This window comes from Tursiops truncatus, chromosome 8 (assembly GCF_011762595.2).
Source record: "Tursiops truncatus isolate mTurTru1 chromosome 8, mTurTru1.mat.Y, whole genome shotgun sequence".
NCBI classification, from domain to species: Eukaryota; Metazoa; Chordata; class Mammalia; order Artiodactyla; family Delphinidae; genus Tursiops; species Tursiops truncatus.
The window spans coordinates 20,591,074-20,605,979 of NC_047041.1; the positions used below are offsets into that span (position 1 = coordinate 20,591,074).

The 14,906-nt window shown below is 48.3% G+C and overlaps 1 protein-coding gene across 7 annotated transcripts in view; it reads right to left on the reverse strand.

The window, feature by feature from the left end:
* Positions 1-2,607: 2,607 nt before the first annotated feature.
* The window catches only part of SIK2 (salt inducible kinase 2), a 132,082-nt gene continuing 119,783 nt past the window's right edge, over positions 2,608-14,906 (reverse strand). For 3 of the 7 annotated variants that reach the window (XM_019941911.3, XM_019941909.3, XM_073808220.1), the window contains 6 exons: positions 12,592-12,832; positions 11,834-12,118; positions 11,525-11,688; positions 10,648-10,758; positions 9,826-9,917; positions 2,608-9,113 (listed from right to left, as the gene is read on the reverse strand). In XM_019941911.3, the coding sequence (XP_019797470.1) occupies positions 8,540-9,113; positions 9,826-9,917; positions 10,648-10,758; positions 11,525-11,688; positions 11,834-12,118; positions 12,592-12,832 (1,467 nt within the window). In that variant the 3' untranslated portion in view covers positions 2,608-8,539. The other 4 variants (XM_019941910.3, XM_019941915.2, XM_019941916.3 and 1 more) reach the window with 4 other exon arrangements.

Below are 14,906 nucleotides of genomic sequence, written 5' to 3' on the forward strand. Positions count from 1 at the left end.
CAAAGCCTGCCTGACAGGGAGAGCGGCGGCTTCTCCCTCCAAGAGGCCAGATCCCCGATACCTCTTTCTTCTGGGCCCAGATTTTCTGAGCTCTCTGCCCAGCCAGCTCTTGGGGGCTCAGCTGCAGGGGGAGTCCACTTCCCATGGGCAGTGTCCTTTCTCATCCGGGTTCCTCACCTGGGGGCTCAGCCCTGCACCTGCTTCACCTCGGCATCAGACCAGCTCTGAGTCAATGCGCTTGGGAAAGTCCCTTAGAAATTTATACAAAGGCAGCTATCAATGCTCCCTATCAATGTATTTGCAACTATGGGTCCAGAGGAATTCAGCTGCACCAGCAGATTGGGACATCTATAGCAGGAAGGCTCCTTAGTCGAACGGCTGGAGGCACAGAGCAAGCTCCGCACTCTGCCTGACCGGGCTTTTGGGTTTGGCCTCAGTGATTTGCCAGTGATGGCTAGTGTCTGAGGCGAGGGTCCAACCCCTTCACTTCAGTCAAGACCCACATCTGTCTCCCAAGGGGACACTGTAAAGTATGGGTCATGGGCAATATTCCATCCCTCCAGAGCTCCTCTGCCTTGTCATTTCTTTTCTTTTTTAAAATTTAAAAAATTTTTATTGGAGTATAGTTGATTTACAATGTTGTGTTAGTTTCAGGTGTACTGCCTTATCATGTATTTGAAGTGACATCACTGGGGCCAAAATGAGGGCAGAGCGGCTGTACCCTGTGCAGGTGACATTTATTTTGTAGCTATGTGGCACCCAGGATTTAGTAGTGCACAAAGCCCAGAACTTCCTCCCATGGTGCCCTGGGGCTGCAGGCAGAGCAGGGGGCTCTCTTCCTACCTGGATCCACCCAGGGAGGGATGGGAACGCTCAGCAGGGAGGGCCCTACCAGAACGGTAGCTCTGAAGAGCGCGAGGGGTTGCAGACCGAGTTGCTAATCTTGAGTCAAGGGTTAGAAACCCCTCTAACCCCGTGAATGGGCCTTAGGGGGTCCAGGAACCAACTCCTCCCCTGAAATTATCTGTCTAAAGTTGTATGTCTGTGTACATATGTTTCCTAGGAAGAGGATCCAAAGCTTTCATCAGCATGTCGAAGGGATCTGTGAAACCTCAACTTAAGAACTAGTGGGGTGGAAAGGAGCAGACGGCCAACAACAGAACCTTGAGTGGGGCCCTGACTGGCAGCGATGGAGCTGGGCTCTGGTGACTGCAGACACGGCATCACCTTGGAGGTGTGGGCACAGCTGACAAGCTCTAGACCCCAGCCCAGCTGGGCCGAGGCCCTGGATCTGGAGCTCAGGTCGCCCTGGTCCCTTGCACTGAGCCTTTGGCTCACGAAGGCCACAGACCGAAAGATGTTCTGCACAACGTGAAGGTCAAGGGCTTGACCGGCTGCTAAAGTTCTGGCCGGTCTCTGCAGGCAGGTCTGTTATTTTTGCCTGTACCCTGGACACGGGGGGTTGTTTTTGGCAACACAAAATCAAAATGATGGAGAAACTTGGTGGGAAAGGGGAAAGTTCGTAAAACATCCTTACTGAAAGTGTTTTCCTTTAAAGAAAGGAAAAAGCAATTGAAACGCAGTGTTACTGAAGTGTCGGTTGCAAACACAGACGACAGCTGTTCGGGGCAGGACTGAGCGCCTGAGGCAAGCGGAGCCGAGGCAGCAGGGCAAGTCAGTGGGGAGGGCTCTGCTCTCTTCCTGCCCTTGGCCGTCTCCCCCGGGTCTTCCACTCCCACCAGGGCCAGTGGATGGTCCCTCAGTTTGGACGCTGTCTCAGTTCTATAGCACGGGCTCAACTGGAATGGTCTGAGTGAAACCAAAGCCTAAACCTGCTGCCAGAAAGTAGGATTTTTTTTTTTTGGCCGCACCACTCGGACTGCAGGATCTTAGTTCCCCGACCAAGGATGGAACCTGTGCCCCCTGCAGTGGAGGCGTGGAGTCTTAAGCACTGGACTGCCAGGGAAGTCCCCAGAAAGTAGGACTTAATAGCGCCCTTTCACTCAGGGTCTGGCACTAAAACAAGTCTCGAATGTATGAGAGTGCCCCAAATGCCTCAGCAAACGGATTCTCCAGCACCCGAGGGCACTGAGCTGGCTCCTGTCTCTCGGAGGGGGACCGCAGTGTGTGCATGTGTGCGCGTGTGTGTGCACGCGCAGCGTTGAACCCTTTTGCACGGAAGATGTGCCATCGTAAGTGCCAACGTCTGGCTGGGCCCCCATTCTCTCCCTTTGCCCTGCAGCTTGTCATAGGTGAGCCCAAGGCGCCTGCCCCCTCCTGCTGCTTCAGAGGTCCTTGCCCGGCTCCGTCTCTGAAAGTCCAGGAGCCCCAGGCAGCCCGGGCCTTGTCCGTGTGCAGAGTGCGGTTAGCCGTGCTTCCGTCAGCGTTCTCAGCAGCTACCGTGTACTCCGGCGATTTCAGAGCAAGGTATTATTTACCCTGCTGACGTCAATGAGAACATATTATCCACTGTCCTTTTCTGCAGCCTGAAACGAGCACCAGAGCTCAGGGAACACAGCCACCTTCCATACTTTTCAAAATTCCACCCCAGGCCTGATGAGGGAAAGGCCCTATCTCATCCACCTGACATTCATATCACCCAGGCTCTTAGAAAACAAGTTGTTTTTATTTTAATTCAAGAGGGTTGGAAACGTAAAAACAGTACATTTTCCTTGCAGAAAAGTACCCCATTTAAATTACGTTTGATACAAAGATCATTTATTAAACTGCATTTTAAAGCAATTTTCTAACATTGAGTGACAGGTTACATTTTGATTTTTTTCACATTGGAGCTATTATGATTTGCACTCAAAATACCAAAGCTATTGAACTCACCATTTTCTTAGTAATTAAAAAAAAAAGCACACAGAAAAAAATAACTACAAATAGATTAATTTAATCAAAAGTAACTCTTTCACAAACCAAACATCCAGCAAAGACCACCCTCCTCCCTTCAGAAATAAGCAAATAATCTTGCCCTTTCTACAAAGTGCAAATATCTCTGTATCAATTTTACTTCCTAAATTGCAATCCCCAAAGAGAAGCAAACCTCCTTTTCACTCTGGTTCTTTTTCCTTCAGAGATTTTGGTGGAGGCAGATTTCTCTCGCCATCAGTAGTGGGACAGCATCACCACGTGTATTTCCTTGATTGAGCAAATCTTGCACAGATAGGCATCACACAGCCAGTGGCAAGTCCCTGTTATCTGTATTTGCTAATATAACATTATTCCAATCTGGGGTCATATTTTTCCAGGATGTTATTTTGTACTTCTATTTTTAAAGCTCCTCCCTAACCCACCCACTTTGCCTCTGAAGACAAAAGTATTCAAAGTATGTTATTTTTTTAACCCTAAAAGTACTTGATCAGCACTTCTACTTGACGGGTCTTAACTGTAAAGATGATACTTTATCCCCCTCCTCAGGACTGGGCTGAGTTCCTGATTCTTTTCTGAGCGACACCCTTTCCTGGGGTTGAGTCTGTTGGTCTGCGATGGTGAGTCAAAGCAGTGCAATTTGGCCCCTTGGCGATCAAGAAAGGGTGTGTCCTGTCATATACTTTTTCAGGAGGTTACTGTATTGTGTGAGGTGGAGAAATGAGACATCTGTGATGTGAACCTGAACTTCTGTAGTTAATGGGATGCTGGAAAGATGGCGATCTGCGGGGCCTGTGTCTCCCTTGGCCTTGTTCATGCAGGGCCACCTGGACAACTATAGTTGTTACCTGGAGGGCAACACTTCCCCCAAAGCCAGGCGGCTGTCAAGTGGGAGTAAGGTTTCGGGGACAATGCCACATTCACCCAGTGCTTAACCAAGGTGGGGGCTTTGTTTATACAGCTGTTTGCTCATGAGAAGAGTCAGCTGCTACCCAGGAGGGAAGAGCGTGGATTGAGAAGCCAGAGCACCCAAAAGCCCGTCCCGCCTCCTCCGCTCACGAGCTCTGTGGCTTGGACAAGTCACATAGCCTTCCCAGAGCTTTGGTTTACCCAGCCGTAAAAAATGAGGCCTATTTGCTCAACTAACTTCATAGTACTGTTGTGAGCATTAGAAAAGATTACTCGTGAAAGTGCCTGGTAAATTGATGTACAGACAGAAGCTACTGCTCCTTTTGGACAGACAAGCTGAGCGCTTGGGCAGGAACCATCAAACCTATCACTGGCTACGGGCTGTGCTGCTGCCTATTTCTCAATCTCTACAACAGTAGGTGCCCCATTCTGCCAAATGTGTTGAAATCTGCCCAGATGTGGACAAGATGGTGGTATAGCTAGGGCGGCTGCGAGTCTTCTGTAATCAGCCAGGCTACCTTCACGGGGAAAAATGGTGAAACAAAGATGTGAGGGGCACTGTGAGACCAGGGACTTGGGGTCCAAGAGGGGCTGTGGAAGGCCAGCCTGAGGTCATCTCGTGCCTTCCGGGGGCTGCAGGCTGACAGACACAAAGAGCTCTGTAATTAGTCTCTTCCCTGGGACCACATGCCAGGGAGGACCAAACCAGCGAACCTGTCAGAAGGGATACATAAATTTGTTATCATTTGTTTTGTCCAGCTTAGAAAGAGAGGCAGATGATACTGCTCTTGTCTTCCACACATCACTCTGAAGATAAGTTCTGGAAAAATTTCCAGAAGCAACGAAACGATCAAAGCTCCCTGCCTATACGATGACTCCAACTTACTACCTGTTCTCCAGTTTTTACCTTTGATGTCTAGGCACAAAGAGACTGAGCGGCTCGGTGGCTTCCAAGGAGGCAGTTGAGGCAGTCCAGTTTAGGGGTACACATGCAGCCAAGGTGAGCCCCGGCACAGGGGTTCTGCAACTGTTCACTGGGACCAGTGTCGTCCAAGGACCCCACGAATTGTCTCAAAGGAGGACGAACGTGAAAAATTATCTAGAGTGAGATTTTCCTTAAGCCAACAGGGAGCTTAAGTGTAACTGCTGATACAGGCTTTTAAATGTAATCCAGGGCTAGAAATCCTGAGCCCAACACAGAAGCCAGTATTTACCTGGGGCCTGACCACAGCTGGGAGGACCCTGCAAAGGAAACCATTCATTTCCTCAGGTCCACGTGTGTGAACCGCCCGCACCTGAGCAGGGGCTGTGCTGACCACCGTGTACCTGGACCCCCGACCAGTCAGAGGGGAGGCTGCCGCTTCTCACCTTTAATTTCTGGTTGGCCAGCCAGTCACTCTTGGGCTGTGAACACACCCTTCTTCGCAACTCTAACAATTAGGTAGAACTCATTTCTCTGAGAAGCCCCCTTTCGGGCAGAGAGGAAGAGGCCAGTGCCACCGCGAGTCCCTTCTGCAGAGGCCTGTCGTCGGCTGGGGGCGACACTCACACCAGGCGGTCCCCTCCCTCCCCATAAGGGCACAGGCCCCCCACTACTCTGAGGTGAGGGCTGCCTTTGGTCCTGATCGCGGGCTCCTGCAGTCCTGCCTGACTGACTCGGGACACCGCTTCAACGCTCTGAGGAAAAAGCGACTCTGACTTTCTCTTTCCTCGGAGGCAAAGTTGGATGCAGAAAGGCAGGAGTCCTAGAGTGCCATCTCCCAGTCCTCCTTGATGGGCCCCAGATGCTTCCCCTTACGTGCAGATTGGAGGGTCCTCCTCTGTGTTCCCAGGGCAGCAAGAGGGCGGGGCAGGCCTGGGCGGGGCAGAGGCGGCAGGGGACAGTCAGCGCAGCTCACCAGTTTCAAGTGGAACATCCACCCTCTCTGCTGCGCTGACGTGCTGTTTGCCTTACAGGGACCAGCATATCAGCGGCATGTAAATACTAGAGACACACTCGCCCAACTGGAAATTGCAGAGCTAGTGCATTTTCCCCAAAGCAGAGACTAATACCCCTGGATTTAAAAAAAAAAAAAAAAAAAAAAGCATAAACAAAAAATAGAGTACCACACATATTGCACTTTTTGCTGAATGAAATTTTTACCTCACGTTCATCTCACCAAAGTCTCTTCAGAGGAGCCTGGTTTACAAGATAATAAAGCTAATGGTTATTATACAGTAGTGTACACACTGCTAATGTGAAACAGACTGGAAGGAAAGTCATGATTTCAAAGTACCTCTAGTACTAAGCCTTCGTAGTGTTACTTTAGTATCTGTGAAGAGAAAACTGCTTGGAGGCTCACATAGGTCGCTCACTAGTCGGGGGACAGAGCAACGGCGATGGTCAGACGGGGCTGGGAAAACACCTGACTGACGGATGGCACCAGCCTCCTCTCGCCAGCTTACGTTTCAGCAAATACAGATTGTTATGGAATTTATTGATTTCTGCTTGAAATAAATGAGAAAAGCAAACAGGAGCTTACAACATAGTCCAGCAGGATGGGTCATGCTAGTCACCCTGCTGTCGTCGGTCTGAACAGACCCGCCACGGCTGGGTGCTCCCCAGTGTCTACCTCTGGGGCCTCGACCCTCCTGGGGCCTCTCCCGCCTCATCTGTCAGCCCAGTCGTCCTGCCGTAGCTCCCGGCTTTCCTGGGCTCAGTGGCTCATGGCCCTGTGGGGGGCAGGCATCTATGCCGATCTGTGACTCTGCCATTCCGGGGACTCTGAAATGAGCGGCCCCCGTTTTCAATCTGGAAGGCATTTTAATTTCATAAATATTATAGCGCTTCTGTAGAACATTTTGGGAAAACATCCTTCTGTCTAAACAAATCAAGCCCTGTTTTATAACTGCCTTATTTTGCAAAGACTTAAAACAGGTTAGAGATCTTAATGAAAGGATCTCTTAAATGAAATGATGGTGTCTATTTCACGAAATCATCAATCTTAAGCATGAGGAGGAATAAACAATCCGTAGAAGGAACCTAATTCCTTCTTCCTGGGTTTTCACTGCGTGTTGTCAAATCACAAAAATGCGTCCTCCACACCACCCTCCCTTGCTCACACCCAGAGGCCAACCTCAAGCAGAGGGCCTCTGTGGAGCGTCCTGGCACCAAGAGGAGCCAGGACAGAACTCCCAGACCTTCCATGTTTCTCCCCACCTGCGTGGACACGTACTACAAAGAGGAAAGGCAACTTAAAGGTGTTTTCTAGATGCAGCATCAGTGTAGTATCTCTCTTCTTTGTGCTTTAAGGAAGATGCTTTGTGCTTAACGCATTCATCTGCTGATAGGACAAGCCATTCTAAAGGACAGAAACATAGTCTTTGTAAATAACACTGAATTTGTAACACTTGGATGTTACTGTCCAAATGACAGATTACTCCTTACTTCTAAGTACACAGTCAACTAGCCGTAGCATCTTTGTTACTTATTCTGATGACTGGATCGTAAGGGTTAATAGTATACACTGTGGTTGGCAGATGATCTGCTTCAATGGTTAACACCTCTGTGGTCTTTTGAATATTGCTGTAATACTTGAACATTTCATTGCAAGTCAAAACTCTAAGGAAATTAAGGATGTGATTCCCACATGGTGGAAAACAAACTCTGAAGTGACTTTGGATTTAGCATCGACATAAATGGAAAACTGTTGGTTTCTACAGAAAAGAAATCATTAAAGCATGATCTGGGGGGAAAAAGGCACAGCACTACCACTTCACATGGGAGATAAAAGTTCATTTTTCTCATCCTTAAAATTTCTAAGCCCTATATGAAACTGTCCAAATATACAAAGCTCAATAAATGACTAGCAACATCTAGTGTAAAGTCAAAGTAGTTATTACATTTTAAAAGAGACGCTAATTCCTCTAAAGACCAACTGCCCCAAACCAGAAGTCTCCACAGAAGACTGTGCAGGAAGCGCCCGTCTTCCCCGGCCCAGGGCTGCTGTTCTTGACGGTTTCTTGAGTTTCCTGCCCCTGGTCTCCACTGCGGTGCATCTCTTGGTTCCACAGGCGACATCTTTGGAGCTCTGAGGACACTGTGACCCAGGGCACCTTCTGAAGAGGTGTGTCACCTATTCTCAGATGGAGGTGACTGCCAGTCTCAGGGGTCAGTACCCGCTGTTACTCAGTGGGCCCTGAAACAAAGCTCACGCTCTTACCGCTTGGCAGTGATCTCGGGGACAACTTGCATCAGCAGCTTAGAACTTATGATTCACTGACAAAGTACAACTTTCTTTTATTTCCTGTGCATCAAATTTCATCATGTATTCTTGATTTGCCTTTAAGGAACATGCTGTTGCTTGGTTTCTTGCCTTTTTTTTTTGCCTATACGTAACGGCACACATTTTTTCCTGCTTTCACCAAGGTTTCCCTCGATAATGAACTGATGTAGTTCTGTGTAAAACCTAGGTCTGGATGTCTTCTTCTTATAAAACTTTTGTTGGTGGCTCTGATGAGAGCTTGCTCCACTTGACCTAAGGGCATGAGCTGCAGCCTACAATTATGTTCCAGCACTTGCCACAGAAACCCATGGTGGGACGGAGCCATGAGGAAGCAACATCCACCCGGCCAGGCCCTCTGATTCCAGTTGGGTGACTTGACTTTTTCCCCATCAGGGAGAGGGGGGGAAAATAAGTTTTAAATTGAAAAGGCTGGAATAAAAATAGAAATACACACTCTCTTCACCTGACCCGCCTCACTTCCCACGCTGAGGTTAATTTACCAGGACGTAGCCACTGTGCTGTGGGTCCACGGCTTCCAGCATTTCACAATCAAAGAGTCCAGGGAACTCCGAGAGCGCTAGAGGGTCATAGCTGGAGGGGGCCTCCTGCAGTCCTGAGCTCCTGGGACAGCCCGGCGCCGCCAGGCCGCTCTGCTGGGCTCCATCCAGGGAGTACTGACAGGGACCGGGGCGGTCTGGCTCGGGGGAGGCCGCGCCTGGCAGCTCGCAAGTCTGATAGGAGAACTGTAAGGGTGCCCGGGCGGCCCCTGAGTGCTGCGGGGGCGGTGGCGGGGGAGCAGCCCGGGGACCTGGCGAGGCGGACAGCGGCTGCAGCCCCATCTCCCGGTACTGGCTGAGGAAAGGGCTGTACTGCATTTGCTCCGAGGCAGGCTCCAGGACGGGGCTCAGGGGCTGGGTCAGGCTGAAGGGCGGCGGCTGCTGGGATGGCGGCGGTGTCTCCTGGTGGGGAAGGGGCTGTGGGTACGAGCTCTCTGCTATCTGCATCTGATTAAAATATGCCTGCAGCTGAGACTGTTTCTGGAGGAAGAGCCGCTTCTGTTGGAGTCTAAGTTGGCAATACCAAAAGAAAGAATTTTAAATCTTCTTCAGTGACGGCAATTTTAATGTAAATCCAGTATCAGTCATTAGTGTCCGTCCTCCCACTTCTCTCTTTCCCACGGCAGGAGAAAAAAAAAAAAAAAGTGGGGGTAGGAACCAGTCATGTTTGGTTTCTTAAACCCAATCTTATTTTTTGTCCCCCAATTCTGGCTGATCCCTCAGTGCTCAAGTGAACACGAATTCCTTTTCTCTAAGACTCTTTTTTCCTCCCTATGAAACAAGAGGCTGATTTCCCATCTGGAGTGTTTTGAAGCGGGGTTGACACCTTGGTCTCTGTGGGTGTCTGTAGGTTGATGGATTAGGGTAGTTCTACCTTGGCCAAGGTGTTTCTACTAGTGAGGCCTGGGGGCACGGGATTACTACAAGGGAGGATGGAGGCCTTCTCTCCAGTATAACCCACTTAAACTGCAGTAGCTCACGGATCCTGAAAGCTTAGGTCTATTCATAGCCCAAAGGGGAAACACTAGGAGAAAAAGAAAACAAAGCATGCTTAAGGCTGCTACTCCCTGACAGGCTTATAGTCCATGGACAGTGGAATATCCATGTTAGCGTACTGAAACCTGTTTTCCTGGTAGAGGCAAATACTAGGGGAAAGGACAACATACCCAGCTTGTCTGCCACAAAGAAAGTGATTTCTTTGGCCAACCACCATCTCTCACCTGTGTTCTTGCAGCTGCTGTTCAAGGCTCCGTGGTGGTTCTTTACAATAAAGCTGACAGGTGTTCTGGGCTTTTGACAGAAGGCTGGGCTTCTGGAAGAGCAGAAAAATACAAGCGTGACATGTTGTCATCTAGGACGCAGTCATTAGACTGTACTTCTGCCTGGAGGACGAAGCCAAGTGAGTCCTCCAGAATCTGCGCAGGATGCAGGGACTGACACTTGCTCGTTGAGACCCTGGGAGAACCTGTGGCCCAGCAGCATTGGGTCAGCAGGCCTGGGCTGTCTCAGCTCTAACCTGCTTCACTTTTCTGTCTCTAAAAGTTCTCTAGGACCGGGAGGTTCATGGAGACTAAAAACAATGAGAAAAGTGGAGTTAGATCTATAGCAAAGGCCACGGCACCTGCTGAATGAACAAATGATTCATTCTTTATGGGATCTATGTTGTATCATTTTTAAAGATTTTTGGGCACCAATAGAGAGCTGATAGTACATTTTTTGCTGACTCGAGATTTCCATTTTATTTATTATTCACTAAGAGGCATAATATAGAAGTAAAGAAACCAGGGTTCCCTTTCCTGCTGCTCAGTGGCAGTACCCTTTCCTGGAGTCTGAGGACAGACCTTTTCTGCTGCCAAGACAGAGCATAAGGCTAAGTCTGAACATGTTTCTAGAAACTGCAAGTGCAGAGTCAGACCCACCTGCCTATAAAGGAATTAAGCAGCTGCCCTAAAAAAATACCAAGCAAAACAGGTTCCTGCTTTGCAGAAAGGCAGATTCAGGATGAACAAAGTGAGCTGGAGCAACAAGGGGGAGGATCCCACCTGGAGTCTGTGCTGCAGGTACTGGGCTTCTAGGCTGTGCCGCTGGGAGAGCTGAGGGTGCGCGCTGCCGGGGAGCGCAGACACGCTCTTCTGCTGAGGAGGAGCTTCCCCCTGAGGAGCAAGGGGTGGAAACACTTTCAATTTCCCACGTGGGAGAAAGTTTCAAATCTCAGTTTAAGCACCTTGGCAAATGTCCAAGGGGAACTCCAACTCTGTTAAGACATGACCCTCAATGCTTTTACAGTAACTAGTAGGCTGAGGGTTAATCACTTTGCAGAAAGTGTATACATGCATTACCTGTAGTAAACGATTACCTAGTCAGTACTGGAGCAAAGGCCCCTGATGTCAACAGAAGCTTATTACCTTCATGTGGGCATCAAATGCTATAATATCCCTGATGTACTGAAAATGGGCTCAAATAAAATGTATTAAATAAACAGCAATAGTTTTTGTATTTTTAGCATAAATAATTCACTTATAATATTTAGTGAAGTGATATCACATCAAAAATAGTGGCAACAAGCTTCTCATTTGTACTGTTATTTGTTTTCTGTGTGTGTGCGCATGAAGGGAGGGGCGTTCAAGGGAGACTCTTAAGGGGTATAATTCATATAAAATCTGCCCTATGAACCGAGCATCGCTTGGCAGCATCCAAGCCTCCATGTGGTACTGATCACCTGGGCCAGCGTGGAAGGGTCTAACCCAACCTGTCAGGCAGATGGCAGCAACAAGGAAGGCCTTCAGGCTGTGGTCTTTCCAAAAGAACCCTGTTTGCTCCAGGACTGGAGTAAATCCTCTAAATGAAATGACACACCATCAGGACGAACTGATGCCTTATTCTCACCTAGCCACTGTGGGCAGGGCCCAGAGCACGCACCTGAGGGCAACTGCTGCCCAGGTCTTGGAGCTGAGGAGCAGGCGATGCCAGGTTAGGGTCTGCCTCTGATCCTAGCTGCTCATAGAGCAACTGCACTTTGTTCAACTCTAGGATTCCTTTGGTTCTAGCCAGATTCTGAAGATGCTGTCTAAATGCTACAATTCCTGAAAGAAAGAACAACGACCAAACAGTTTAAATAAAACACAAGGCCTTTCAGTGACCAGAGGTATGAAACCAACATGGCAACAAACCCCTCCCAGTCCTACAACACAAGAGCTGTAGGAGCCAGCAGAGAAGGCAGGCAGTCACCTTGGGTGAGGGAAGTGTCTGACGCCCGGCGGCCCTCTCTGAAGCTCACTGGAGACCTGTTGTGGGCCTCTCGTTTCTGGGAGCTCAGAGCCTGCATGGTGGGGTTGGCAGGTCTCAGGCTCACGAAGGGAGACGTCATGCGGGGTGAGGGCTGATTGGCTAACATGATGTCCTTAAGGGAAGGGTTGTCCTCAAGAAAGTGCAGGTCCCTCTGAACAGACCCCATATCATACTCAGAGTCCACACTGTCAAGGGAGGGGTTGTCACTCATGGAGAAAATTTTCCCTTCAAGAGAAAAGACAAAAACAAAACACAACACCAATATGACCACCAATCAATTGCAACTTCTTGGAACATGGGATACAAAGCATAACTAGCTTGAGTTTCCACAGCAACAGTGTCCTTAATTTCTAACCAAAACATCTTTTCAGAACTTTTTTACATGTCAATTTAATCAGCTTCGAATTCTGTGGTGAAGACACTCCAGAACCTGTACCCACAAGATCTTGGCCACTCCAAAAGAGCCAGAGGCCTCGATGAGTCACATCGCACTCGGATGAATCCTGGGCGTCAGGGGAGGCCACTCAGAGACGTTTCATTTTAATCTCTGAGAGCTGCTGAGCAGGCCTAATCTTAACTCCTGCTGCATGTGGTCCACAAAGAAACAAAACATAGACAACATTCCAGGGGCTGGTTGGTATCATTCCTGTTTCTTGGAGAAGACTCAAGATGCCGGGAAGACCCAGGCCGGCACTTACTGGAAAGCGTACCTGAACCAGGCATCACGGCCAGCTGATTGGTCACTTCCGACAGAGTGTGCCGCCTCTGCCCGCCGCGTGCGGACTGGAAGGCGCCCAGGGCCCGCCCGGGGTCTTCCTCGGCCTCTCCTTCTGTCTCCAGCCCTTCATCAATGGAGGTCTCCATCACGTCGCTGGGCAGTGACTGGCACCCCTTCCTCGCCAGGACAGGAGGCACAGGGTCCAGGAGACAGCCATTTACCTAAATGTCAGTGTGACAGGGATGTGAGAGGAGCTATCAGGCGCTGCTCTGCTGAGACACTTGAAGAATCCACAAAGGCAAAAATGTCAGGACCTCTGGCCAATTACAAATTAAGTAAAATATTAAAAATGTACATATTGGTTACTAATGACAACCATGTAGATTAGAAGTTAAGGCAAGTCAACCAACAGCAGCACTTAAGAGACAGAAGCCCATTATGACCCAAACTGGCACTGCCTCCCAGGTTTCTCTGAGTCATCATGATTACAATGAACACTTTTTTTTAGTGGTTTCCAGATGAATAGGGTCTATTAGCTTGAGGCCTACCAATTATTATTATTTTTTTTAAATAAGGGAAATGAAGAGGGGGAAGATGAGATTTAGTAAAAAGAAAACAAAACCAACTGCACGGCTGATAGATAAGAAAAGAGTAGTCACCAGCATTCTTCTAACGTTCAACCACGAAACATACTGGAAGGCTCTACACATACTTCTATATGCATAATTTAAGTACCTGCACATTGGATTTAGTCTTTAGTTGGTTCTATGTGCCTAAGGAATGGAAGAAAGAATTCTTTAAAGACGGACATACCACAAAAAGGAGTGAAAACAAAATTCAAATGGCAAACAGCCAAAGCCTTCCATTATAGAATAACAAATGACTCACAGGCCCCAAATTCCAGCAGAGGTTAACGAGCGGCAGCGCTCTGAATTCTCTCCGCTCCAGCAACACACACAGTATCTGCGCTTCCTATCCCACGGGATGAGCTCAGCACAGCTCCTGAGTGAGAGCGTGGCCTTCCTCTGCAGTTGCCAAGCAAACCACCTTGGGGGGGCAGACACAGCCCACAAAGGGGAGCTGTGGTTGCGAGTTCTTCTGGCTGGTAAAAGCCCCAATGAGGAGGCAATTATTTACCTCATTACCTTATCTATCCCCCCATGGAAATCAATCCAGTTTTCTCCTATGAATAGCTGCTCAGGAACAGCCAGGCAAAAGACTGAGCTCCCAGCAGTACTTTCACCTGGAATATACCGGGTAGCGCTATTGTTTCTTTTGGAAGCTGGAGAGGCTCATGTATGTGAGAGGTGACGTGGGACATCGCTATGCCAGACACAGGAAACTTTCCTCTTATGGCAACCAATCTGAAGGCGCTGCGAGGCCCTTTATTTGGAGAGGGAGACTTGGGTGACTCAGATCGTTGTTTGCTTGGGGGAGGGGATGGTTATTCCATAAAATCTGTTCTGGGCTGTAGCCATTACTTGGATAAGGCAGCTAATGCACTACAGGGTTTTAAAGTGACAAGTGGCCACTTAAAAGGAAGGGTAGAAAATGCTTTCTTCCTAGACTAAGACCAATCTTCTCCATGGCACCAGAAAACAAAAACTCTGAAATCTGTCCAGGAACAATTATGCTCCCCTTCAACCATCCCCAGATAAGTGTTCCCTTTTTAACTAAACTTGAAAGTTTTCTTGTAGGAAAGAATGGTGGCTTGGGGACTTAACATTCATAACTCTACGCTATGTTCCTTGACTGTCTACTAGCATAATTTTCTAAGACTAGCCAAGGATGATTTGGAAATGAATAAAAAACAACAGAGAAAAGACTGTTATCAAGTAAATATCTACTGAGCATCTTTACATTTTATAGCATATGTCAAAATTTTGTCAGATGTTTCTTGCAAGAAATATTTTGCAAGTACCGCCTTACAACCATGCCTTTCTTTCCTTAGTAGAAAAAGGCCACTTTTTTCTGAGTACTCAAAAAACCTTGCAGTCCCCCCAAATTTACGATTTTTCTTAAATTGTCTGCTTATAAATTTATTTCCTCATCTAGACTACAAGAAGAATTTTTATCATTCATTTAACAATGTTTGCTGAATTCAGTTTCACCCTGGGACAGGTAGATGACAATGATCTGGTTTTTCAGATGATGCTTGGTGATGACTGAAGCAGAAAATGCTGTGGTGACCCTTTCACAGTTAAGAGGTATGAACAGAAAGCTGCCCTAGAGCTCATTCAGTTTACAGGTGTGAACACTTCCATCTCTAAGATCAGTTCCTGAAACAGGTGATAA